At 36.4% G+C, this 27,258-nt stretch overlaps 2 protein-coding genes across 3 annotated transcripts in view; one reads left to right on the top strand and one right to left on the bottom strand.

Annotated features, from left to right (window-relative positions):
* The first annotated feature begins 490 nt into the window (after nt 1-490).
* LOC117321669 lies at nt 491-8,609 on the top strand. Of its 2 annotated transcripts, XM_033876176.1 has the most exons (9): nt 491-760; nt 828-1,120; nt 3,193-3,352; nt 3,989-5,036; nt 5,504-5,796; nt 6,326-6,463; nt 6,905-7,003; nt 7,524-7,615; nt 8,047-8,609. In XM_033876176.1, the coding sequence occupies exons 3-9, from the start codon at nt 3,196-3,198 to the stop codon at nt 8,224-8,226; spliced, it is 2,007 nt and encodes a 668-aa protein (XP_033732067.1). In that variant the 5' UTR covers nt 491-760; nt 828-1,120; nt 3,193-3,195; the 3' UTR covers nt 8,227-8,609. The 2 variants fall into 2 exon arrangements, with proteins under 2 accessions (XP_033732067.1, XP_033732066.1); XM_033876175.1 differs by having other exon boundaries at nt 491-1,120.
* Nucleotides 8,610-10,211: 1,602 nt separating this feature from the next.
* The window catches only part of LOC117321668 (signal transducer and activator of transcription 5A-like), a 45,082-nt gene continuing 28,035 nt past the window's right edge, over nt 10,212-27,258 (bottom strand). Inside the window, exons 12-24 of the mRNA XM_033876174.1 lie at nt 19,849-19,987; nt 19,388-19,423; nt 18,986-19,060; nt 18,587-18,679; nt 18,156-18,294; nt 17,581-17,639; nt 17,251-17,357; nt 16,378-16,520; nt 15,748-15,924; nt 15,501-15,567; nt 15,022-15,126; nt 12,421-12,540; nt 10,212-11,623 (exon numbers count right to left, since the gene is read on the bottom strand). Of these exons, the coding sequence (XP_033732065.1) occupies nt 11,566-11,623; nt 12,421-12,540; nt 15,022-15,126; nt 15,501-15,567; nt 15,748-15,924; nt 16,378-16,520; nt 17,251-17,357; nt 17,581-17,639; nt 18,156-18,294; nt 18,587-18,679; nt 18,986-19,060; nt 19,388-19,423; nt 19,849-19,987 (1,318 nt within the window). The 3' untranslated portion in view covers nt 10,212-11,565. The remainder of the gene's footprint in view (nt 11,624-12,420; nt 12,541-15,021; nt 15,127-15,500; nt 15,568-15,747; nt 15,925-16,377; nt 16,521-17,250; nt 17,358-17,580; nt 17,640-18,155; nt 18,295-18,586; nt 18,680-18,985; nt 19,061-19,387; nt 19,424-19,848; nt 19,988-27,258) is intronic.

Genomic DNA, 27,258 nt, shown 5'->3' with positions numbered 1-27,258 from the left:
GACGGATGGAAACGTCTTATTGGATGAAGAAAACAGCTGTTTTATTTTAGACCGAATGGCTGATGTATCATTATTAAGGACGGAGTAAAACGTCTGCTTTATTTAGGACGGTCAGGTGTAAACGGCTGCGCTTTCGTGTAGAGCCGATTTAAAATGTTTTGCTTCTGACGACATTACATGTCATGCGTCACCTGATTACCATAACAATAATGATACCCCGTTTAGCAGCAATAATAACTTGCTAACCCCAGATTGGTGTTAATTCTCAGTAGGTAGATTTGTGATAATGAGTTAGAGAGGATTACCTTCGATGTCTCTAATCATATACGAAAACATGCATCATAATTACTATATAATCGTTTGAAATGACATAAAATGAACCTAATTAGCAACAATAATCGCTTTACGTTACAACCGTTATCGATGATCTGACTGCGAATTACAATGTGACGTAAACATGCCTACCACCAGGGACAGCTGGACTTCTCAAACCGACAGTCTTTTGGTTAGCATCGGCTGGACTAGCAACCAGACAACTAGGGCAGATTTCCCGCTTGCTGAGGCAGACTTCCCGCTTATATCGACAGTCTGATAACCGGACAACTGAGGCAGACTTCCCGCTTATATCGAAAATCTAATAACCGGACAACTGCGGCAGACTTCCCGCTTACTGAGGCAGAATTCTCGTTTATATCGAATAACCGGACAACTGAGGCAGTCTTTCCGCTTATATCGACAGTCTGATAACCGGACAACTGAGGTAGACTTCCCGCTGATATCGACAGTCTGATAACCGGACAACTGAGGCAGACTGCCCGCTTACTGAGGCAGACTTCCCGCTTACTGAGGCAGACTTCCCGCTTATATCGACAGTCTGATGTCCGGATAACTGCGGCAGACTGCCCGCTTACTGAAGCAGACTTCCCGCTTATATCGACAGTCTAATAACTGGACAACTGAGGCAGACTTCCCGCTTAAATCGACAATCTGATAACCGGACAACTGAGGCAGACTTCCCGCTTAAATCGACAATCTGATAACTAGACAACTGAGGCAGACTTCCCGCTTAGTAAGGCAGACTTCCCGCTAATATCGACAGTCTGATATCCGGATAACTGAGGTAAAGTAGCATTTACTTTGTGTTGTGTTCAGTATGTTATGATTGTTAACCTACCCGATACAGTTATTTACAGTTATTGCTGACAGATTAGTTACATTACAAGTTCGTCTCCTGGCCATTTGACTTTTTGAAATTTTGATACTATATTTAGTGATTTAATGACAGATCGTTTTAGATAACACATTGAAACACTTTTCATATAATACTATGCGGAACCTCGGTCATAAATAATCTTGATTATTTTTAAAATTTATCCAAGAACATCGCTCCCTCTATTAGGCACTACACAGTTTAAGAATATTGGCGAATTTTATATATATAAAAAAAAAATCATTGTTTTTGCCAATTTTCTGCGATATTGTTTTCTCTTGTTAGACTTTCTATTTTTATACTATATATGATGCTTGGTAATTCCCAGAAACAAATCGTCATGTAGATGAATATGCTTTTTAAACTGTATATGGTGCTTGGTAATTTCAAGTAATTCTAAACGGGTCTATAGATGATTGTATGTTTTTGTATTGTATACGGTGCTTGGTAATTTCCAATAAGTTTATACAGTCATAGAGACGATACAGAAATAAGGTACAATTTTGTATGTCACCTGGTCATCTTTCGTTCAGTGGGGTTTTACCTTAATACGTATCTTATTTTATAACGTTACAAAAATATGTATGTACTCTTTGAAAGCTGCCAATCTGTTTTACAAGATAAACTATCCAAGGCCACGTTTGCTATTTTTAAACTATATATATATATGGGAAATATGTAATTGATATTCACCTTTGTTCTGTTTGATATTGTTTTATTTTAAGCAGTTCTTTTTATTTATTGTTTTTTTCTATTTTTTTTTAAACCGTTGAATGCCCACCAGTCGCTGGTGTGATTTTTTTTTCAAAGAATATGATAATGATATACAATACCATTTGGTAATAGATAAGAAGTATCTACCAGGGATACCTAGGGAGTATAGGGTTGTAAGGTATGGTTTCTACTCTAGAAGTGGAATTTATTGAATGTGGATTTGTTCCTTCAGAAAATGATTCCAAAAAAAAATATTGTTCACCCCTCCATATATAGCGAGCTAGTGAACGGCATGATAAGTACATTTGGACCTATACCGGGGCATACTTAGTAAAACATACGACTAGCACTAAAGGAAATGCACTGAGAATTATTGTGTACCTGGTTTGTTCCTTAAACAAGCTGATGACACATCCATTTGAACAAACTGTACCTTTGGCGACTTGTTTTTGTTTCCATACGAGACTTAAACTGAAGATTTTCTCACAACAGGTACATGTAATAGAAACCAATGCATTTTGATTTTGTCTAATGATGATTCATTGTCTTTAAAGAAAAACGTAACTGACCATGTCAATCGGTTATACACCAAAAGAACCGAGAATACACCAAAATAATTTCCTATTTCTAAATAGTAATATCCCTACTTCTTTTTCCCCTGCAGTGTTTACATGTTGGATGTCCTAGTTGAATCCATATTGGATGACTCTTCACTATACCACGATTTCTATGACAGAAAACTATTGTCGGAAAAAACAACAAAAGGTTTCGAGAGATGCCATTGGATGTTGATCATGCGAAAATTTCAAATGGTTGAGATATCCTGATCTCATTGAAAAATATTATGTTTCCTTGTGTGTTATGAAGTCAGGCGTGTTAGATGTCCTTTGATTTTCACAGTGGTTCCATTGTCACCACCCTGGTTCTCTTTTTAGGAACGTGTCATTTCCTGGGTTTTTATTTAAAATTTAATTTTACCTCGGAATGCCCTCGTTTTTATCGATGTCGAGTAAGAGCTATAACTTCGTTAACATGGTGACATACTGATGCTATAGTTTTATCGATTACTAAGTTAATTTTGAATACAAGTTATATTCCGTAAACATATGATGGTGTCAAATCGTTTAATGGGCATCCTAATTTTTTATTTATTTTTTTGTCATTTCTATGAACTCGTAATAATGGGAATTAACATTTCGTGTGTTTTACATCACAATGTTCTATTATACTTTCATAATACAACATGGACGTATTTTATTTTGTTTTAGAAAATGGGCATTTTCATGAAAAACGGTAACAACCAAATGGGGAGCCAGCAGTCTAAGCTATCAAAGATAGCTGCCCTGAACAACTCGAAATTGAGTGAGAGTATCATTGATATGCTGATTCTTAGAGGAGATGGAAATCGGTGTCAGGCTGTCTGTAGAGGTGAGTGTACATAATATGTATATCGTCATTCTGCGGAACCTATTGATTTCATCGAATTGATTACAAAATGATTACAGTAAGACAAAACATTGGATCTAAAGATTTATTATACACAAAATGATAACACAAAATGTGAATTTATCAAAAATATCTTAAGAAATAAATAGATATATTACGAGACAAATGGATCGGCCCGGGATTACAGTGAAATAAAATCCGAAAGTTTCTTATGTTTAATCGGCCTTTAAAAATCTGATATGGGCTGACTAACATGAGAACTCATGCCATATTGAAAAGGGAGGGAAAAGCCAACCCGCCATCGGGTCGGTACTTTGTCGACTGTTTTTAGCTATTCAATACCGTCGTGTGGATATAACGCGCACATGTTTCTAAACATCTGAGTTCTAAACATCTGAGTTTCCAAACATTTGAGTTTCCAAACATTTGAGTTTCCAAACATCTGAGTTTCTAAACATAAAGTTGGTATATAGACTTCAGACAATTTTTTCTGCTGATCGATTATCTTATTTGAACGGATATCATTATAACTTTATATTTTGGTACTATGTCAATGACAGAAACGTTTGCTTAATGAATTAGGATGCACGTGACTTGATTTTCTTCTTCTTTCTGCAGGAAACCCAATAACAAATGCCGGCAAACAAAAGCAAATGGTGAAGATGTTGGCAATAGTTATGATTCCAATAGTAGCTCTTCTTGGCATAACTGCTAATTTCTTCGTCGGGACGTTGAATACATATTCAAAACTGCTTTCAATTCGCCAAGATTTGTTCCTGGGACGCGAGCTTGGTACGTTTCTGCGGTACTTTCAGCGGGAACGTGATATGAGTACTCTTTACGCCAGCAGAATTGGCCCGGAAACTAAAAGTCGTCTTCTTAACCGTTACATCGACACAGACAGCGCACTGAATAATTTGTCATCATGGCCTGTCAGTGTGAATAATAAACGCCCCGAATTTCAGACTGTGGATGAGTTCACGGCTTATCTGGCCAGGCACCGATACGAACTAGACATCAACGAACTCACAACTAGAGGTGAAATTGTTTTTTATTCGGACTGCATTGATGTTTTCATTAAGTGGCTATATGAGGCAATATCGGAGGCGAGTTCCGAAACAATATGGAAAAGTCTGGTGGCATACCAAGAGATCATTGTAACCAGCGAAAACATCGGCAGGGAGAGAGGGTATGGGGTAACATTTTACGCATTGGGATATTTTCGTAATCGGGAGGAATACCTCATGTTCCTGGAAAGCCAAGACATTGCTAATGTCACTTATCGATTTGCCAGGCAACTTTCAGAAATCGCTTTCAACATTTACGATAACAGTTTGAACGATCATCCAATTATATTCGAAAATATCAAGAGTATGCGTTATGAAATTCGTTCTAACTACTCGTCAGCTGTTGGCGGATCACTGGAGCTTGCCGATAGTTGGGATGGCAATATGACTTTCTACCAGGATGTTATCCGAGACGTCCAGCGGTCCATTGCTGTAGAACTCGACGTTATTATGGAGGATAATGCAGCGAGAAGTGTCCGCAATATCACTGTATTTTCATTTATGTTCGGGGCATTTTTGTTGATATGTCCTCTGGTGGTATTTGGAGTTTACTCGCTGACGTCACAAATCCAAAAGTACTCTATTTCAATCGCTACGAGGTATGTATCGATGAATAGAATCCTTCTTGGAACAAATCTAAGATTTCATTAATTACGATTTTGAAAATTCATATGTAATTTTGGCTAATAGACATACGCCGTTAGTAGTAAGCATTTCTTGGCTAGACAATACACGCCGTTAATTAATAATTCCTTCGCTGGACCATATAAGCCGTTAGTTATTAATAATTTCTTGACTAGCCAAACACGCCATTACATAATATAATGAAGTATATAGTAATGTCTGGCTTGACCATATACACTATAAGTAATTAGTCATTTAGAGCTGGAACACATAGTCCGTTAGTAATTATTGATTTCAGATTTCTGAAAAATAGGATCGGAAGCGGAAATAAGAGCATTTTACTTAAAAAAACGACTATATTCTGCTAGAAATACTACTTTGCTCATACATGAAATATACTGCTTAGGTTTTACTCATACAATTCACATTTTTTTCAATGTAGAACACGTGCGTTGAAGCAGGAAAAAATGTGCACAGACACACTTCTTTATCAAATGTTGCCGAAATCGGTTGCCGAAAGACTCAAGCGTAGTGAGGAGGTGGTCGCAGAGACATTCCAACACGCCACACTCTTCTTTGGCGATATTGTGGGGTTCACACAAATCTCCTCTAACAGTTCTCCACTCCAGGTCGTCAACATGCTTAACAAGCTTTTCTCGTGCTTCGATAAACGCATAGAAGAGCATGATGTGTACAAGGTGGAAACAATTGGGGATGCTTACATGGTTGTATCAGGTGGGTGTCACGTGATATAATTGGTTTACTTGATGTTTTCTTCTCACAATACAGGAAATATGTAGCGGAACGTTTATCGCATTGCTGAAGTGGCCAGGTGGAGGGACGTAAATGAAAACTTTATTTATTTTAAAACAACTGCGAAACATGTCATGTAAGCTTATAGTAATCACGTTTGTTGGCCTCGATGGAAGCGCGCGAGGGATCTAAGTTTGGGAGGAGGACAAATGAAGGCTAGTATATGTTACCACTGTGCCACCCGACCACCCTTGAGGAACGTCCGTCTGGAGTGTCATCAATTACACAGTATACATTTGACGAATGTTTAGTTAAAACAAGTATGTTATAATGAATCTGTGTATATAATTACTTGAATCAAACACAGGATGAATACTGGTCTCACTGTCGACAACCTAATTTTGAGAGGAAATGTGATATATAATTATTACTATAAACCTTTTATTAGTTTAGGAAATTTATAATGCTGCACTCTAGTTCACAACTTAAACGTCTTCATTATATATTCCAGGTGTGCCAAAACCAAATGGGCAAAAACACGCAGGCGAGATCGCCACAATGGCCCTCGATATCTTGGTACGTGTTAGCTGCATGAAAATCCCACACATTCCGGGAAAGACGTTCCAGCTCCGGATAGGATGTCACTCAGGTATTCACGTACAAATGTATTTTATAATGAGCTGAATTAAATGTCGCGTAAATTATGCATAGTTTTGAAGAAAAAAATAATGAAACCTAGTCTATGTGTCTCTCTAATTATGAACACGTGCTATAGACACACTTCTCTTTTTTCTGAAGTAGTTATTAGGAAAACAACACCCGGTCAATTATACCTGGACATCGATCAAGTTCTTATCAAATCTTCAAATACTCAGGGCTGATTGCAGAACTCTACTCTATACTTATCAGTGTAGCTGATTGCACTACGCTACCATATGTTTATCAGTGTAGCTGATTGCACTACGCAACTCTTTACTTATCAGTGTAACTGATTACACTACGCTACTCTATACTTATCAGTGTAGCGTAGCGTAATGCAATCAAGCGGGGGTATTCGACCATGCCTTATTGGTACATGTCTTTCTCTTAGGTTCCGTTGTGTCAGGCGTGGTGGGAACAAAGATGCCGAGGTACTGCTTGTTTGGGGAAAGTGTCAATGTGGCCGCTAAAATGGAGTCGCTAGGGCGCCGTAAGTGTTGATATCAGACGCTGGAATATCTAGGAGGTGGCTTTGTTACCAGGGCCTTAGTTTCATTATTCTACAATACTATTTTGTCAACTATTAATTTTTTTAACATCAGATACGGCACCAAAATGATCAATATTTAAACAAGGATATAACTTAGAAAGACAGTTCAGCAATCAATCTTATAACAAACTTGTTTTTTAATCTAATTCCAATAATTATAACCACTACAATTAATTGTTGGGTATGAAGAAAAGACGCCACAAGGATTAGCCCGGGATTCGATCCTTATCGAAAAGTTTGGTGATGTTTAACTAATCACCAAGTAGAAGTGATTAGATTAATCTCCAGGAAGTAAGCAATAAGTATATCCCCACAGAGTAAGCACTTTGGTGAAGAAAATACCTTGATTTTTCAAAGATTTACCTCCATATATCCTCGCATCAGTAAAAAGCGACTTATTACTTGGCCATCCCGGGCCACTCTGTGGAACTTATAACAAATATATCACTTCTGTTGTTAGCGGGTATGATACACATCAGCGAGACTACGTTTGACATACTCAATTCACTGGGAGGTTACGTGATGGAGATGCGAACCGACGACGGGGCCAAGGTAAAACGCAGATTTTGTGTAGGATATTTTAGGCTTTTAATAAACTCAACATATCTGATAATATCATCTAAATCTAGATTTCTGATCTGTCAAAGTGATACAATAGAAACATTTCCTCTATCGCCGTTTATTCATGTAAGTGCTACATAAATCTTCATATCATGTAATTATTTTCTGGCGATTTTATTTTGTCATGTTAGTGGTGGTATAGTTAGTGGTGTTTGTTTTGCTGACGTTGGTGGGTATTTTTATTGTGTTGGGCGTTGCCGTTTTTATTCTGCTACGATCCAAGCCACATCGACGTATTTTGCCACGTTATATCATCGTGTGACATCTATGACTGTTTCCATATACAGAATCATTACTTGATCTAGAACACTTTGATCATGAAACAAAAATAAAATTATTAAGTGGATGTGTTTGCATTGTAGGACGATACCGTGCTGAATACAGCCTTTAGAGGTGTCGTTAGAACCTACTGGTTGACACATAAGGATGGCTTCTCCTCAGACGATATTTACATGTCGTCTAGAGACAATACCCCGGAGTCAGACGATGCTCACCAGAAACTCTACGAGGTCGCAAGGAACAACGAAGATCGGCAGAAGTAAGGCGAGGCCAGCAGAAAAAAATAGCGCTGTTAACGAACAAGATATGTATCAGATTTATCAAAGACATGGTCAAGGTTTTATCTATTTTCTTGTATGCTTTCTCGGATATGTAGGAAAAATACATTTTATGACGGCTTTCATCTGTTTTTGACTCGAATATGAGAAAAATATATGACGACTGTCCCCTAATGCTGTCTGAACTTGATGTTTTGGCTCGGACATGAGTAAAAATTGACGACTGTCATTTGGTGTCGGTTTTTGTTGGTGTTTTGGAGCCTTTTCTTGGTCTTGTTGTCTCTTAACTAAATCTTAGTGATGTGTCTGGTCCTATGCTGTGACTCTGTTTATATACTACTGAAAGTAAAATGATTTAGATAACGTGGTATAGATGTTTTCTTTGTTTTTCATCAATAAAGCAATTTTTTACCCTTTGCGATAATCATCTCACTTATTAAACTTACCAAATGTTCTTGTTTTCCGTGCGTTTTTTAGCGCTAGACCACCATACGAATATGTGTTGTGTCTTGTGATTCAGTTCTTTGTAAATACAGGCTTTGGACTTTGCTGTTGAACTTAGTCCCTTAGGAATGTCGTAACTTACATATCCCGTTTTAATTAATTTGAACAGTGGCACGGTTAAGAATATACACATATACTTGCTTTTGTATTTAAAACTGAGGAATATAATAGGGATAATTTACCTCAGTACGTAGTAACACTTAAGGTTCTTTGTACCAATGACGAATCCTAGAAGGACGAAACAGCTGTGAGATACATTTTAATTCACTTTTGGCTCACCTGCATTTAACTTGCAATTTGTATTGAACGGCACTGATATGTTTTTGTTTTGTGTGTTTTTGCTTTTGTTTGTTTTTGTTTGTGTGTGTATTTTTTACATTTGATGACATTAAACACAATGTGCTATTAAAACGTACATCGGCCACCTTGTCATCTATAAGGTATTCGCTGTCGTTGTCGATCAAATGACTTACTTTTAGCGGCAGGCACAATGGAAACTATATCGGCTTTATGGGTGTCTCGCTCTGAATATTCAGCATATTTCACATGTATTTCGGGTATTCTGGAATTAACCGTTATAACCTATGTATTTCATAAAGTTTAACATGGTTGAATAGACATCTAGTTCAATACTATTCAATTCTAATATAATTAGTTTCACTATGCAAAGAAGTGCTTTCTATGACCATTGATATATTCTTCTCGTCCGAAATACTGACAAACCAGTGAAATTTCGACGAGGTTTCCTCTTTTGGGCTTTGCAATTTACATAGTACATAGGGCATGTTTATATAATAACTTTGATATCATGTGAATGGATATATGCTCCTCTACGCTACTGGCAAAGATAAATTCAACATTTCAGTTTTTGTAAGAGTTATAAGTACATGTATCTGTCTGTTAGTGGTTTGATTAGAGCGAGTTTGTGTAGCAGTGTGAATGAGGACGTCGGATGGGACAACCACTATTTACAGAAAAAAATGTGATTGTGGGTCTGAAGGATTTGCCAATGTCTGATACTGACCTGGTGGTACGATATCTATTTTTTTAGAAAATTAATTTATATGCTAACCTGCTGCACCCTAGTACCTTTACGATTACACCAAGATCTTTTACTGAATCAGTTTCCATAGTTACGACCATATAGAATTTAGTGATGAGGTTGGCTGATTTCGTTACCATAGTCAGCGAGGATTGGACATTTATCTTGATAGAACTTCATATCCCCATTTTTCTGGTATATACAGGTGTATATCAATACGATATATAAGTGTTATGTACGGGAGTTAATGGATCAATAAGTACAAGTAATGTCATTAGCGAATGCAGGTTAATCGCCGAGAGCAACAATGGATCCATTAATTGTTTGAGATGATTCCCAGTCTACGTATAGGGAGAAAGTTTTACACCTGCTTTATACGTATATCAAACATATTTACACGTATGTTATCAAAATAAACGAGTTGGATGTTGCAACATATTTTCATTCATTGAAAAATTTAACAAAAATCATAATCTCATTATTCAGTTTAGATTCACAATGAATTTACAGTGTATTCAACATATGTTTATCTACAATGTACAGCTTTGAAATACGCAAAATTAACAACGTTGTATGAATCGAAAAATAAACTATGACGTAAAACTCATCACGTGTAGTGCCCACCGTGTCTTAAACGTCTACCAGTTGGAAAAAATAATGGAAGTGTCATTTAAAATATATATTTGTATATTCTAGTGCACACGACATAAAAATCAGATAACATTGCCATTTTCAAATTAAAAAATAACACGGATCGTTCCTCTAGTATAATGTGAACACTTTGCATAAGAAAAATGTATCCATATTTTTGAATTTGGTTGGTATCGTTGGTGAGACTGTATACGAGTCAGTGTGTGTCAACTTTTTAAAAGTTTATTAATGCAATGTACCAGAAATAGTTCCAAAATGTGACAATTTTCACAATGAAAATGATGAAGTGCATTCAACTTGTATAAAAGGGACTCAAATCATTAAGAAGTGTTATAACATTTAAAAGTATGTTAAACGTGATATTTTCAGCACAAACACATTCACAACACTTTAATAATGTTGTCAGCAGTCTTATTTCAAATATTCCAATGCTTGCCTTAAAGCAAATGTCCGGAGGAAAATGTCCAACCATTGCGTCTCTTTATCACGTTTAATTTTTATGTTAATTAAGTTTTCAAATATTTTGCATAAGAAGGGTTTAATAAACTTGAAATCTATTTGATATGAAAGTGTACCAAAGTATTTTGTTAATCCCAGGCCCTATAATGATATACATCATACACTTGTACGTTCCTGCCAATTCTTTGTGTTGGTAAAGCTAACCAATCTTAATGGTCATCTTTAATCCTACGTACGCTCTATACCACTTACCGGTTACTATGAATTGTATACTTACTTATCAATGTAACAACTAACATCTTTCGGTAGATATTTCGCAACTATTGCATACTATCAAAGTCGTTATTTTAAAGAATATTCAATTGTTTTCACTATATTCAAGGATAAAATACTAATACGAATTGTTTTTTGAAATACGAGTAATACAAGAAACAATATGTTTCATAATCTCTGCAACAGCAAAAGCTACACTTGAGTCCAAAAAATGAGTTCTCTCCTTAAACTGACATCTTGGGCATATTTCGGGTACAATTATCGTTTACTGCTAAATTTCCCAAACAGTCGATATCAAGCATCAAAGTTATTCAGGAATGTAGAATTCAAAGATTATACTTGATACACTTTGAAACACTGATACTTGATATCTCACTGAAATTCAGCTGTAGTATTTATACCAACAAGCTATCGTTATCCTCACTGATGAGATCATCAAACGCATCAATCGATCTGAAATGGAAAACAAATTGGTTTGGAAGTACAGTATATTTGACCCGACTAATTAACGTATAACTCGTCAATAATTTTAATATTTGAAATTCATTTATAAATTACTTATCCTGCAAAACAGGAGTAAGTGTTGTTCCTTCCGAACCCTCATAGCAAACAAAGCCGTGCAGCTGACACATGACATATATATCAGGACGTGGAAAAAATAATATAACAACACACATGCAATCAATTATCAACATGTTGGAAATAAGAACAAAATGAGGAAAACCATGCTTGTTGACAATATTAACTTCGGGTATTTCCCTCATATTGTGTTCAGGTTTTATCAACATGTTGGAGGTACGAAAATTCGAAACTAAACATGCTTCATAACAATATTAGTCGAGTGAAGGTTAAACTCAGCATGCACAAGGAAAGGCCTTCAATGAAATAGGGGTAATAATGGGAAGTACCAGTTTCTGTAAGCACACAGTAGGACCAAATGTCGGCATTGTAGCCACAGGCACACAGTAGAGTACAAAGTCACTTCTTCAACATATACTTTTGGTGAAATTTCGGAATTAAGTTTTAAGTGACTTTCACCTTTGATCAATAATAGTTCTCCCTGCTGTATCTATACAATTTAATAAAATGGCTGACCAGTGTTATTGCTGTTTTATCTAATTTATAAGTGATAAAATTGCAGAAGACACCAGACACTATCTCTCAGATTACATCAGTCTATGTGTATTTTCAAAAAAGATGTATATAGTGGTGTAATATGTTAAATGTTATGATACCTGGTATCTACTTACATGGAACCAGGGGAGGAGACATGAGCAATATCCATTGCATTCATTATCTGTTCAACATTGAGTGTATGGTCATACTCAGATCCAAACCCAGACATGTCCTCCACTGGCCAAGTCGTTTCTCTGACAACACATCAAGCAGCATATTCATCATTTTAGATGCAATAAAACAGCCACACCCCACGGGGTACAGGCAATGTAACAAGCCAGTGACAGCTATGCAGCGAGGAGAGTTTATTATCTAAGATGGATGCAGTGAATATAACAATGGAATATTAGTACACAGAACAAATCTATAACGTGAGACTTTAATGATTTAGTAGGTAATGAATGGCTAATGGTAAATAACTTCCATAAGAGAAGAATATATTCATCATCATATTTGATTAGTTTAGACTTCCATATGTAGAGTCAAGAACCATTACAACAGCATCATATACAGCTGTTTCGTTCTTCTAGGACTCGACAGTGATGCTAAGGACCAAAAGTGTTTATACCTAGGAGGAGACTGACGAATCTCAAAGTGAGTCGAGAGAAATGTTAAAAGTGTAGATACAGCCATGATAAACATAACACAAAGCTAATCTAGTTTAGGGTTCACAACAAGTGATTAAAACTTTTAATTCTACCCCGATACTCTACATTCCTGTTCATAGAATGTATTTACATTTTAACTTGTTGAACTAACCAATGACAACAACAAATGATACACCATGACAACACTATGATTCAATATGAAAACAACAGTTCACGTAAACTTATTTCACACACAATTCATCAGTTTTATAGTGGGTTAGCTCCCTTTGTCCAATATAACGTTGGTGCGAAATAAGATGATGAATATATTCAAGATATAAGTGCAACACTGGAAATAGAAAAATAAAAATTCCAATCAAATTGCAAATATAATTTTTAAGCGTAATAAAAATTTAAATTCCTCAACGCGCGTGTCTACATCACCATTTAAATGATATACAAATACCTATATATTATGATGTCATAACCTACCTAATACATTGTAAATTTGTGATTTAACAAAATTTCAAAATTTGCTATTGGATGCACAATCTTATATTTAAGTAAGTGTATGAAATATTATTTGGGAGGTTGATACTCTGTTTTAAAAACAATGTACATCATATTTATTTCAAACCCTTTTCCAAAATTAACTCCAAGCGCGTTCACTATCACCAATAAACTTTGCTAGATAATTAGAAAATAATCACCCTGACTGGCCATTACGACTTTCTCATAAGACAATATTTGTGTTAGTAAGACATCTGCTATGACTATCGTGGTAAAGCCACACATGCCCTGATGATTAAAACTAAGAAAAGCATGCAAGATAGCCTGAGCAAGCTAGCTAGTTATCACTTTGATATAAATTAAGGAATGCCTGACGAAAGATACCAGCTACTAAGAGTTACTGCAAGCTGTAAGCCATTTCTTTCTTAATCTAATGTTTTTATGCAAGACAAAAGATTTTCAATACACACATCAAAGATAGGATAAAATACTCAAAACCAGGGAAGGTTCATATTGGGAGCAATTCTTCTGCAGACCACAGTCTCCTGATCAAATTTTATTTCAATATGCAATATATATTATGTTTCATTTAATTCATCCTAATAATCTATTGATGGTCTGAGTGTGCTTCCAATTGCAGTTGTCCAGTCAAGTGAATAGTTACAGTATTTATAAAACACTTAGAAAGAGGAAAAACAAGTGTACATTATATAAATCAATAAATAGAAATGGAAATAGTATGTGAACATGCCGATAGTATGTTGAATACATGTATGTGGATAGTATGATGATCATGTCGCATAATGTCAGTAGCATCTTTTTTTTTTTTTTTTTTACTTTTGGGATTGAGGGGACATGGGTCTTTTCGACTCTGTTTTGACCGGTCAAAATTTCTGTGAATTAGTGATATGACTTCTAAAATTCCTAAAAATCAAAGGTCACCTTCATGTTTTGTTAACTGCTTACGTTAAAGTAAAGGAAAGACGATCTAAAATCACCAATAGTGACTATATAAGTTATATATTAGTTCACATCGCATCATAAAAATATTTTTCAAACACCTGCGAGAGTTACCCCCCTTTGTTCAAAGATTGTCGTCAGATAGAGTGGGCTCCATATCACCGGAGAAATCTGCACGATCTGGACTAAACTAAGCTGAAATAATTTGAACTAAACTAAACAAAACTTATAACAATATGTTAATGTGGTAAAGTCTTTTACCTGTCCTGATCAAACAGAGAAGCTGGACAGAATTGACGTAAAATAAAAATAAAACCCTGAAAATCCATCTACTTGAATCTTTAGCATCTTCAATAAGTTATTATTTTATAATACTTAACTGTATAATTATTTTAATTGTTTGGCTCCACCCTACAGTAACAGAAAAAAAAACATGAACATAAATGTAAAGTTTTGATTGGGTTGCTTTCAATTTTTAAGTATGTGGTTGGCTAAATGGTTAAATACAAAAAAAATTGAAGATTATAGCTTGGTTGGTAAAATTATTTGCGGTATTAATATCGGACTGATTAGAGGCTAATACCAACATAAAATGATTAATCACCAAACGGAACTTACCGCTTAATCCCACTGTCCGCTGTCGCTTCTGTTGCCATCCCTTCATCAGTATCAGTGGTTTTCTCTCGTTTCCGAGACGCCCTGCTGTTCGGTGTTGGTACGGCACTACCAATTAAACACACGGATTCCATTACGCTATTTGTACAATGACTTGCTGACCGTACTAAACCTCTGGCCAACCCTATAGGAATTGCTACCGCCGGTATGTATCAAAATCGGTTCTAAGGTCAGCATATAAGTCACAGTGACATAATTTAACATGTATTCCACTATCATCCACATACATACTCCCATGTCATCATGAAATGTTGCTGAACAGTTTGCATTATGATGGTCAAATTTCAAAATGTAGGACAGAGTACCTGGTAGGCCATGGTCGAAATGATATGGAAACATTAACACAAATTCATCAATGTCATAACTGTTACCTATATTTTCTAGGTTGAATCAACGTTTTAAATTTCAACTGAAACACTTACATGATATCTTGAATCAAAGTTCCTATGTGCTTGTAGCGGGGATTATGTGGTTTTCTTGAATTTCGTCCTGAAATCAATTTTTTTTAAAAGAAATAAGGTGGAATGTTAGAAATGTCCAATTACATGTAATAAGAGCTAAATTTTAGAAAACCTCCAACAATTTGAGGGACAATGCAAGCAAATTTATTATCAATAATTAGCTTTTTTGTCATTACCATTTGATCTAACAACTTGGTTTTAATTTTACCTGGGAATGGAAGCCAATATTTTTTAAATGCCTGTTCCTTTGGTATGTTTGGATAAAGGTAAACAAGTTTGTCCACATCTTTGATCCTTTCAGCAAGACTCTTGACAGTAAAGTCTTCTCCCTCATAAGGCTGCGCAAAGTTTGCCTCCCTTGTCACTTCAACCTTAGCACTGGCGTCTAATAACGATCAATTTTAGGTTTATTTAACAATTATGTAGTGAAATAAATTCCATAACATAAACAAGTGATATTTAATATAATCTGAAGTGATCTGTTTTTTTAGTAATTTCGAAAATTTAGAAAATTTTATACATTGTATTAAAACATAAGAAACTAAAGTATAGAGGTAATAGTCAATGAAAACACAGGAACAGATAGATAATCACTTTAACAAAAACCTCAACGAATTTGGATACAAATATTCAAACAGAGACTTGATTTAATAAACTGGAAAATTGGTCAATACCAAGTATTTAATAACATTCAAGAATGAAATCAAACACTTCCTTGTTTTAATGTATAAATAAAAATACTTATTTCTGTGTATTGTTAGCCTTTGTATCAGGAGGTATTAATAAAAATACGTCTCTCTGTGTAATATTAGTTTTTAAATCAAGGATGAAAACTTACTTTGTTGCTGTGTAACATTATCTACCCAGCCAACAGTGACACCACCCAACTCAGATTCACTGAAGCGTAACAGAAAGTTCCCGTTGGCCACACTAAGCAGTTGCTGCTCTGCCTTAGACCGACTAATGAATCCCACAATACAACTACAAAAAAGTTTAAATTCAGAATTAATCTCCTTAAAAAAGTTCAATATAACCCTATTGCGCAAAATACAAGTCAATGTACACAAATATTTAAGTAAAACGTTAGATATATAGAGGATATCTAACAGTGTCTTCAGCACGAGTGAAAAATATCAAAATATTAGCCACACGAGTGAAATATATTTGGTATTAATGAAGACACTGTTAGATATTCTGTTTATTACATTTTTTATCAACAAACAACCTACCCCGTATGCTAACTAGGCCTACAGCGATAATTTGTAAACAAAAACAGTAGTTCCCCCTGTCCAGGTGCTGACATATATGTTGGGCTTTCTGATTGGTCAATATTTTTGGTATTTTGTAATCATTAATTTGATTGGTCAAATCAGCAAAAGTGATATTTTTCACTTCACTAGTGAAAAATATTATATTTTTTAATATCACTTTTATAGAATGAATAATTTTTGATATTTCACTGGTAAAAATGTAATAAATTGGTGTATTCAGATGAAATACAAAAAACACTATTCCTCATTTAGATATTTCTTGGAAATTTATGAAACGATACCAAGTATATATTTGATGCAACAGAGTCTCGTTACATAACAAGTTAAACTTTTCCAATTTCGCAGGACACGGTCGTTTACACAATAAATGTGTAAGGGAGTGGATGTTTAATTGTAAATCTATGACATTGGACAGTGTCATCCAAACGTTTTACACTTACCCGTCCTGCCACAGTTCCCTCAGGTGTTTCGCTGTCAGCTTCAGGATGCTGTAAAACCAATCCCAGAAAGTAAAGCTGACAGTCCCAGATGCAAGTTGAAGATTATCCTGTCAAAGTAAAAATGATAATTTACACATGCAGAGTATTCTACCAATCTAAAAAAAACCGATAAGCATACGTACATCATCCTGTCAACAACCAGTGAAGATATGTTAGATTCGTTTAAAGAAATAAAAAGTCAGTCAGAATGCAGTTTAAAACAATCTACAAGTACAGATTATCATGTCGATTTTCTTGTCAAATTGCAAAGAAAAGATATTCAATATTAACCTTGACAAACTGTGCCCATGTGATACTGTATGGTGAGTAATCATCTACATCACGGCTTCCTAAAACAGAAGTATATTTTAGTCAACAAATACCATATTTACCATAGAAAGCATCCCTCCTTAATAACAATAGACAATCACTACCATGTACTTACGCACACAATTTTATACTATAAATAAAACCAAATCACAAATAAAATTTATGTTACTTTTTATAACAGGTCTGATAAACTATCCATTATTCAATATGGACAGATAATGCTGAAATACTGTACCACGTAGTAAGCACAAACACATATCGGCATCGATTCAGGTTTGAGATTGCTTTGTGACTATATTTTAGTAATCATAATGTATGTATCTTCCCGAATTTAGATTATAAGATGGAATATTTGCCAACCTATTATCCAAATACTCTCCTATATATTAGCAATAAATACTGTGCATGTAGCTAATAGAATTACTGAAATCTATTTGCCCGAACTTTTCTTATAAGAGGTTAAGTGAGACATGAGAAGGCAAAACATCTGTTTTTATGTCAATGCAATATCAGTTTTTCCAATAAAATGAAAATACCCTGAAAGATCTTGTGTGCCAGATAGTCGAGATCATCCTTCGACAGTCCACGTTGTGTCATTTGCTCAAACTTACAACTGAGTAACTCGCACATTAGAGGCCAGGGAACAAGTTCTGGCACTTCAAACATCTGCCTGTCCTATAAAGATACAAACGAAAGCAAAGTAGACCATTGATATGAAATTCGAAGCATTACAAGTAAAATCCCTGGCACAATGTAGTTAATCGTCTACTTGGCTAATAGCTCGAGAACATTACACGGTGTATACCCACTTCCACAATACCTTTGAACAAGTAAACTTCATCTTTGGATACTTATATCTTGCAACAATGAAAGAACATAACTTTTGAAAATATGTTTATCACTATAACAGATAGCTGTTCAAAGTGGAAAGGAAAATTTAGTCAGAGAGGACCACCAGGATACTTACTGCCAATGCAAACTGGTTGTCCCACATGATTGTCGCCATGGCTCGGCATTCCTGGCTGCCATGGACGATCACAACTATAGGATTAGAGTTTGTCTGTATAATAAAACAACGCAAATAGCTATAGATGTGTTCTAATGATCGTTTGTTAAAAAGTAGTCATTTTCTGATGATCTATCTCAATATTATATACACCAGTATCAGTTGTATTCGGCAAGGTGATAAAGGAATTCAGTGGATTGGAGAGTAGGGATTTATCACATCACAATGTGACCTATAGGAGGTTATACACAAAAAAGCAACGTGAATTACATATGTAAACATAAAAAGTCGTTTACCTGTTTATCTACTTATGCATACATCAATCACTTTTAATAAGTAGTTCGTGTGTAATATTCCTACCCAAACAAATTGTTCTTGGTTTCCAATCTGGAATGTTGACTTAAATACGATACAGAATTTCTCTTCCGTCACATTCTGAAAGGATAGAACATTAATGTGAAATGTCCGAAAAACAAGTGCAACAAAACATTCATATATATACTGTAATATTTTACTGAGTGGCAGCAAATTCTGAGATAACATGTCGGCTGTTTGACTGATTCAGGTGGCCAACTAATGCAGACGCTGCAGTGTCCTTCGTTGGGGTAAGCTGATACACCTTTTTATTCATAAAGAAATAGGCAAATAATGTCTTTACACCTGAGCTGTATCCGTTACTACTAATAAGAACCTTTAAAATTATACTAGCATTATATATTATATAATGGATTCGTTTAGGATAATATGGTCATACTACCTTACCTGCTTTCTATCAGCTCGGCTAATTTTCTGGAGTTGCTGGGGAAAAAACACATTCTGTAAGTTATTACTCTATGTTTACTCATTTGTTTACGACATTGCGTAAGTTTTCTTTGTTTGATTGGTCTGTGCGGGAGTGCTGTTTTGTATTGGAGATAATGAATTATTTTCGTTAAAGAATTGGAGGGTATTGGCAATTTTTTTTCTTTTTGGAATATCTCATAACCGTTATATAAAACAAAAATCGAAGATTATTTTATTGCAGAAATCAATAGCTACCCAAATGTTCAATGTCAGGTCACGGTACAGTATGTTTCGAGATATAGGTTGATCTATACTTTAAATCCAGTATTTAACTTCAATTTCAATTTCAAACTATTTTATTGACATAAACCACATGCCGCAATTATTGGACATATATTGTATGCCAGAGCCTATTAAAGTCCTCTCCGATCAGTATTTACCATACTCTTCAGTGAAACACTATGTTCTTGTGTCGTTTCGTTGTACTCCATGCGCCCATTGTCATTTAGAAGTTTACCAGATGTCTCTTTAAATAGGTGTGGACTTTCAGATTCCTGCAGGCGACTCAACTGGCGCTCACTGTAAATTGAGACACATAAGCAAACGAGTATGTAACAGGCTATAACAGGATGGAGACAATACGAGTATGTAAGGGCTATAACAGGATGGAGACAATACGAGTATATAACAGACAATAACAGGATGGAGACAATACGAGTATGTAAGGGCTATAACAGGATGGAGACAATACGAGTATGTTACACACTATAACAGGATGGAGACAATACGAGTATATAACAGGCTATAACAGGATGGAGACATTACGAGTATGTTACACACTATAACAGGATGGACACAATACGAGTATGTTACACACTATAACAGGATGGAGACAATACGAGTATGTAACAGGCTATAACAGGATGGAGACAATACGAGTATATAACAGACTATAACAGGATGGAGACAATACGAGTATGTAACAGGCTATAACAGGATGGAGACAATACGAGTATATAACAGACTATAACAGGATGGAGACAATACGAGTATGTAAGGGCTATAACAGGATGGAGACAATACGAGTATGTAACAGACTATAACAGGATGGAGACAATACGAGTATGTAACAGGCTATAGCAGGACGGAGACAATACGAGTATGTAACAGGTTATAACAGGATGGAGACAATACGAGTATGTAACAGAATATAACAGGATGTAGACAATACGAGTATGTAAGGGCTATAACAGGATGAAGACAATACGAGTATGCAACAGGCTATAATAGGATGGAGACAATACGAGTATAAAACAGACTATAACAGGATGGAGAAAATACGAGTATGTGAGGGCTATAACAGGATGGAGACAATACGAGTATGTAACAGGCTATAACAGGATGGAGACAATACGAGTATATAACAGACAATAACAGGACGGAGACAATACGAGTATGTAACAGGCTATAACAGGATGGAGACATTACGAGTATGTAAGGGCTATAACAGGATGGAGACATTACGAGTATGTAAGGGCTATAACAGGATGGAGACAATACGAGTATGTAACAGGCTATAACAGGATGGAGACAATACGAGTATGTAAGGGCTATAACAGGATGGACACAATACGAGTATATTACACACTATAACAGGATGAACACAATACGAGTATGTTACAGGCTATAACAGGATGGAGACAATACGAGTATGTAAGGGCTATAACAGGATGGAGACAATACGAGTATGTAACAGGCTATAACAGGATGGAGACATTACGAGTATGTAACAGGCTATAACAGGATGGAGACAATACGAGTATGTAACAGGCTATAACAGGATGGAGACAATACGAGTATGTAACAGGCTATAACAGGATGGAGACAATACGAGTATGTAACAGACTATAACAGGATGTAGACAATACGAGTATGTAACAGGCTATAACAGGATGGAGACAATACGAGTATATAACAGACTATAACAGGATGGAGACAATACGAGTATGTAACAGGCTATAACAGGATGGAGACAATACGAGTATGTAACAGGCTATAACAGGATGGAGACAATACGAGTATGTAACAGGCTATAACAGGATGGAGACAATACGAGTATGTAAGGGCTATAACAGGATGGAGACAATACGAGTATGTAAGGGCTATAACAGGATGGAGACAATACGAGTATGTAACAGGCTCGCATGTGGGTTAATGTTGCGTCCCGTTTTGTTGCTCATTAGTGTATTCATGTAAAATATACATTGTTGTACATTGTTGCAACTTGTACATTCCAATGACGTCACATTGTTTACAGATCCCGCGTTGTGTCTGCACTGCCTGACACGAAGGCTTCATTCTGTGTTTTTTAATGTTTTTGTTAGTTTTCTGATAATTCAATTGATCAGGTATGATTAAACAACCCCAATCAATATGAGGTGTGATTGTAATTTTAAGTTTAAACCGCATGTTGCGAAAAATACTTCAACTTTCACTTTGTCAGTGCATTCGTGATCGCAGCTTCGATCGGCTGTCATGGCAACGACGAGGACGGTGGTTTCATCACAGTGACGAATTTACAAACTTGCATGTGTACAGCCGAAAACTTCTAACTATACCTTATGTCTTTGGAAATCATCTGTAAATAATTAATTGAATTAATTACGATCCATTGCATTCGTTTATTAACGTTTGTTCGTTTCTATATGCCGATTTCGATACTTAAAACACTGAAGAGTTCCAATATTGGAGAATGAACATTAACACTTGCTCTATGAATCGTCCTAGAGCACCCGACTATCCTAAATCAATACTTATGAAACAGGTACGAGCGTGAAGGTAATTGTATGAGAGCAACGAAAAGTGCTGTACATTCTTACGAAAATGACAAACATCGTCAAAATTACTTAAAAAGTAGTCAATTAATCGGCATTTCTTCAATTAACACAAGTTTATAACGCTGTTATGTAACCATACTTGAATAAATAGAAGAATGTACAGCACTTTTTCTCGGTTTCTTAGCACGATGAATAAGTGTATCATATTTGTTTGTACGACAAAATACGTTGGTCGGGTGCTCTGGCCATATTTACCGACCAAGTGTTAATGTAGTCCTTCGTGCCGGTCACGTGACCACGCGAGAACACGAGGAACGACGAAAACATCCCGATAAAGACGTTGGACACATAACATTAAAATCCGATCAAAAAAACAAACAGAACTAACCGGGAAATCATTAAATATTGAATTTATATTAAAACATGATGTTTTTTGTTCTTTTTAATTATAAATGCAACATTAACCCACATGCGCTATAACAGGATGGAGACAATACGAGTATGTAACAGGCTATAACAGGATGGAGACAATACGAGTATGTAACAGACTATAACAGGATGTAGACAATACGAGTATGTAACAGACTATAACAGTATGGAGACAATACGAGTATGTAACAGACTATAACAGGATGGAGACAATACGAGTATGTAAGGGCTATAACAGGATGGAGACAATACGAGTATGTAACAGGCTATAACAGGATGGAGACAATACGAGTATGTAACAGGCTATAACAGGATGGAGACAATACGAGTATGTAACAGGCTATAACAGGATGGAGACAATAAGAGTATGTAACAGGCTATAACAGGATGGAGACAATACGAGTATGTAACAGGCTATAACAGGATGGAGACATTACGAGTATGTAAGGGCTATAACAGGATGGAAACAATACGAGTATGTTACAGGCTATAACAGGATGGAGACAATACGAGTATGTAAGGGCTATAACAGGATGGAGACAATACGAGTATGTAACAGGCTATAACAGGATGGAGACAATACGAGTATGTAACAGGCTATAACAGGATGGAGACAATACGAGTATGTTACAGGCTATAACGGGATGGAGACAATACGAGTATGTAACAGGCTATAACAGGATGGAGACATTACGAGTATGTAACAGACTATAACGGGATGGAGACAATACGAGTATGTAACAGGCTATAACAGGATGGAGACAATACGAGTATGTAACAGGCTATAACAGGATGGAGACAATACGAGTATGTAAGGGCTATAACAGGATGGAGACAATACGAGTATGTAACAGGCTATAACAGGATGGAGACAATACGAGTATGTAATACACTATAACAGGATGGAGACAATACGAGTATGTAAGGGCTATAACGGGATGGAGACAATACGAGTATGTAACAGAATATAACAGGATGGAGACAATACGAGTATGTAAGGGCTATAACAGGATGGAGACATTACGAGTATGTAAGGGCTATAACGGGATGGAGACAATACGAGTATGTAACAGGCTATAACAGGATGGAGACAATACGAGTATGTTACAGGCTATAACGGGATGGAGACAATACGAGTATGTAACAGGCTATAACAGGATGGAGACAATACGAGTATGTAACAGGCTATAACAGGATGGAGACAATACGAGTATGTAATACACTATAACAGGATGGAGACAATACGAGTATGTAAGGGCTATAACGGGATGGAGACAATACGAGTATGTAACAGAATATAACAGGATGGAGACAATACGAGTATGTAAGGGCTATAACAGGATGGAGACATTACGAGTATGTAAGGGCTATAACAGGATGGAGACAATACGAGTATGTAACAGGCTATAACAGGATGGAGACAATACGAGTATGTAAGGGCTATAACAGGATGGAGACAATACGAGTATGTAAGGGCTATAACAGTATGGAGACAATACGAGTATGTAAGGGCTATAACAGGATGGAGACAATACGAGTATGTAACAGGCTATAACAGGATGGACACAATACGAGTATGTAACAGAATGTAACAGGATGGAGACAATACGAGTATGTAACAGAATGTAACAGGATGGAGACAATACGAGTATGTAAGGGCTATAACAGGATGGAGACAATACGAGTATGTAACAGAATGTAACAGGATGGAGACAATACGAGTATGTAACAGAATGTAACAGGATGGAGACAATACGAGTATGTAAGGGCTATAACAGGATGGAGACAATACGAGTATGTAACAGGTGATAACAGGATGGAGACAATACGAGTATGTAACAGGCTATAACAGGATGGAGACAATACGAGTATGTAAGGGCTATAACAGGATGGAGACAATACGAGTATGTAACAGGCTATAACAGGATGGAGACAATACGAGTATGTAACAGGCTATAACAGGATGGATACAATACGAGTATGTTACACACTATAACAGGATGAACACAATACGAGTATATAACAGACTATAACAGGATGGAGACATTACGAGTATGTAACAGGCTATAACAGGATGTAGACAATACGAGTATGTGACAGGCTATAACAGGACGGAGACAATACGAGTATGTAAGGGCTATAACAGGATGGAGACAATACGAGTATGTAAGGGCTATAACGGGATGGGGACAATACGAGTATATAACAGAATATAACAGGATGTAGACAATACGAGTATATAACAGAATATAACAGGATGGAGAAAATACGAGTATGTGAGGGCTAGAACAGGATGGAGACAATACGAGTATGTAACAGGCTATAACAGGATGGAGACAATACGAGTATGTAAGGGCTATAACAGGATGGAAACAATACGAGTATGTAAGGGCTATAACAGGACGGAGACAATACGAGTATGTAACAGGCTATAACGGGATGGAGACAATACGAGTATGTTACAGGCTATAACAGGATGGAGACAATACGAGTATGTAAGGGCTATAACAGGATGGAGACAATACGAGTATGTAACAGGCTATAACAGGATGGAGACAATACGAGTATGTAACAGACTATAACAGGATGGAGACAATACGAGTATATAACAGACTATAACAGGATGGAGACAATACGAGTATGTAACAGGCTATAACAGGATGGAGACAATACGAGTATATAACAGACTATAACAGGATGGAGACAATACGAGTATATAACAGGCTATAACAGGATGGAGACAATACGAGTATGTAAGGGCTATAACAGGATGGAGACATTACGAGTATATAACAGGCTATAACAGGACGGAGACAATACTAGTATGTAACAGGCTATAACAGGACGGAGACAATACGAGTATATAACAGACTATAACAGTATGGAGACAATACGAGTATGTAACAGGCTATAACAGGATGGAGACAATACGAGTATGTAACAGGCTATAACAGGATGGAGACAATACGAGTATGTAAGGGCTATAACAGGACGGAGACAATACGAGTATGTAACAGGCTATAACAGGATGGGGACAATACGAGTATGTAACAGGTTATAACAGGATGGAGACAATACGAGTATGTAAGGGCTATAACAGGATGGAGACAATACGAGTATGTAACAGGCTATAACAGGATGGGGACAATACGAGTATGTAACAGGCTATAACAGGATGGAGACAATACGAGTATGTAACAGGCTATAACAGGATGGAGACAATACGAGTATGTAAGGGCTATAACAGGATGGAGACAATACGAGTATGTAACAGGCTATAACAGGATGGAGACAATACGAGTATGTAAGGGCTATAACAGTATGGAGACAATACGAGTATGTTACAGAATGTAACAGGATGGAGACAATACGAGTATGTAACAGAATGTAACAGGATGGAGACAATACGAGTATGTAACAGGCTATAACAGGATGGAGACAATACGAGTATATAACAGGCTATAACAGGATGGAGACATTACGAGTATGTAACAGGCTATAACAGGATGGAGACAATACGAGTATGTAAGGGCTATAACAGGATGGACACAATACGAGTATGTAAGGGCTATAACAGTATGGAGACAATACGAGTATGTAACAGGCTATAACAGGATGGGGACAATACGAGTATGTAAAAGGCTATAACAGGAAGGACACAATACGAGTATGTAAGGGCTATAACAGTATGGAGACAATACGAGTATGTAAGGGCTATAACGGGATGGGGACAATACGAGTATGTAAAAGGCTATAACAGGATGGACACAATACGAGTATGTAACAGAATGTAACAGGATGGAGACATTACGAGTATGTAAGGGCTATAACAGGATGGACACAATACGAGTATGTAACAGGCTATAACAGGATGGAGACAATACGAGTATATAACAGACAATAACAGGATGGAGACATTACGAGTATGTAACAGGCTATAACAGGATGGAGACAATACGAGTATGTAAGGGCTATAACAGGATGGAGACAATACGAGTATATAACAGACAATAACAGGATGGAGACAATACGAGTATGTAACAGACAATAACAGGATGGAGACATTACGAGTATATAACAGAATGTAACAGGATGGAGACAATACGAGTATGTAAGGGCTATAACAGGATGGACACAATACGAGTATGTAACAGGCTATAACAGGATGGAGACAATACGAGTATGTAAGGGCTATAACAGGATGGAGACAATACGAGTATGTAACAGGCTATAACAGGATGGAGACAATACGAGTATGTAATACACTATAACAGGATGGAGACAATACGAGTATGTAAGGGCTATAACGGGATGGAGACAATACGAGTATGTAACAGAATATAACAGGATGGAGACAATACGAGTATGTAAGGGCTATAACAGGATGGAGACATTACGAGTATGTAAGGGCTATAACGGGATGGAGACAATACGAGTATGTAACAGGCTATAACAGGATGGAGACAATACGAGTATGTTACAGGCTATAACGGGATGGAGACAATACGAGTATGTAACAGGCTATAACAGGATGGAGACAATACGAGTATGTAACAGGCTATAACAGGATGGAGACAATACGAG

The sequence above is a fragment of the Pecten maximus genome, chromosome 2 (assembly GCF_902652985.1).
Source record: "Pecten maximus chromosome 2, xPecMax1.1, whole genome shotgun sequence".
Classification (NCBI taxonomy): Eukaryota; Metazoa; Mollusca; class Bivalvia; order Pectinida; family Pectinidae; genus Pecten; species Pecten maximus.
Note: the sequence above shows the minus strand (reverse complement) of the source record. Positions and strands in the feature narration are given on the sequence as shown.

What these genes read in the sequence shown, in the direction of transcription:
- LOC117321669 (XM_033876176.1), top strand. Translation starts at nt 3,196, where the DNA reads ATGGGCATTTTCATGAAAAACGGTAACAACCAAATGGGGAGCCAGCAG. An exon ending in TCTATTTCAATCGCTACGAG is followed by an intron (nt 5,037 to 5,503) that starts GTATGTATCGAT and finishes TTTTCAATGTAG; the next exon opens with AACACGTGCGTTGAAGCAGG. An exon ending in CCGGATAGGATGTCACTCAG is followed by an intron (nt 6,464 to 6,904) that starts GTATTCACGTAC and finishes TCTTTCTCTTAG; the next exon opens with GTTCCGTTGTGTCAGGCGTG.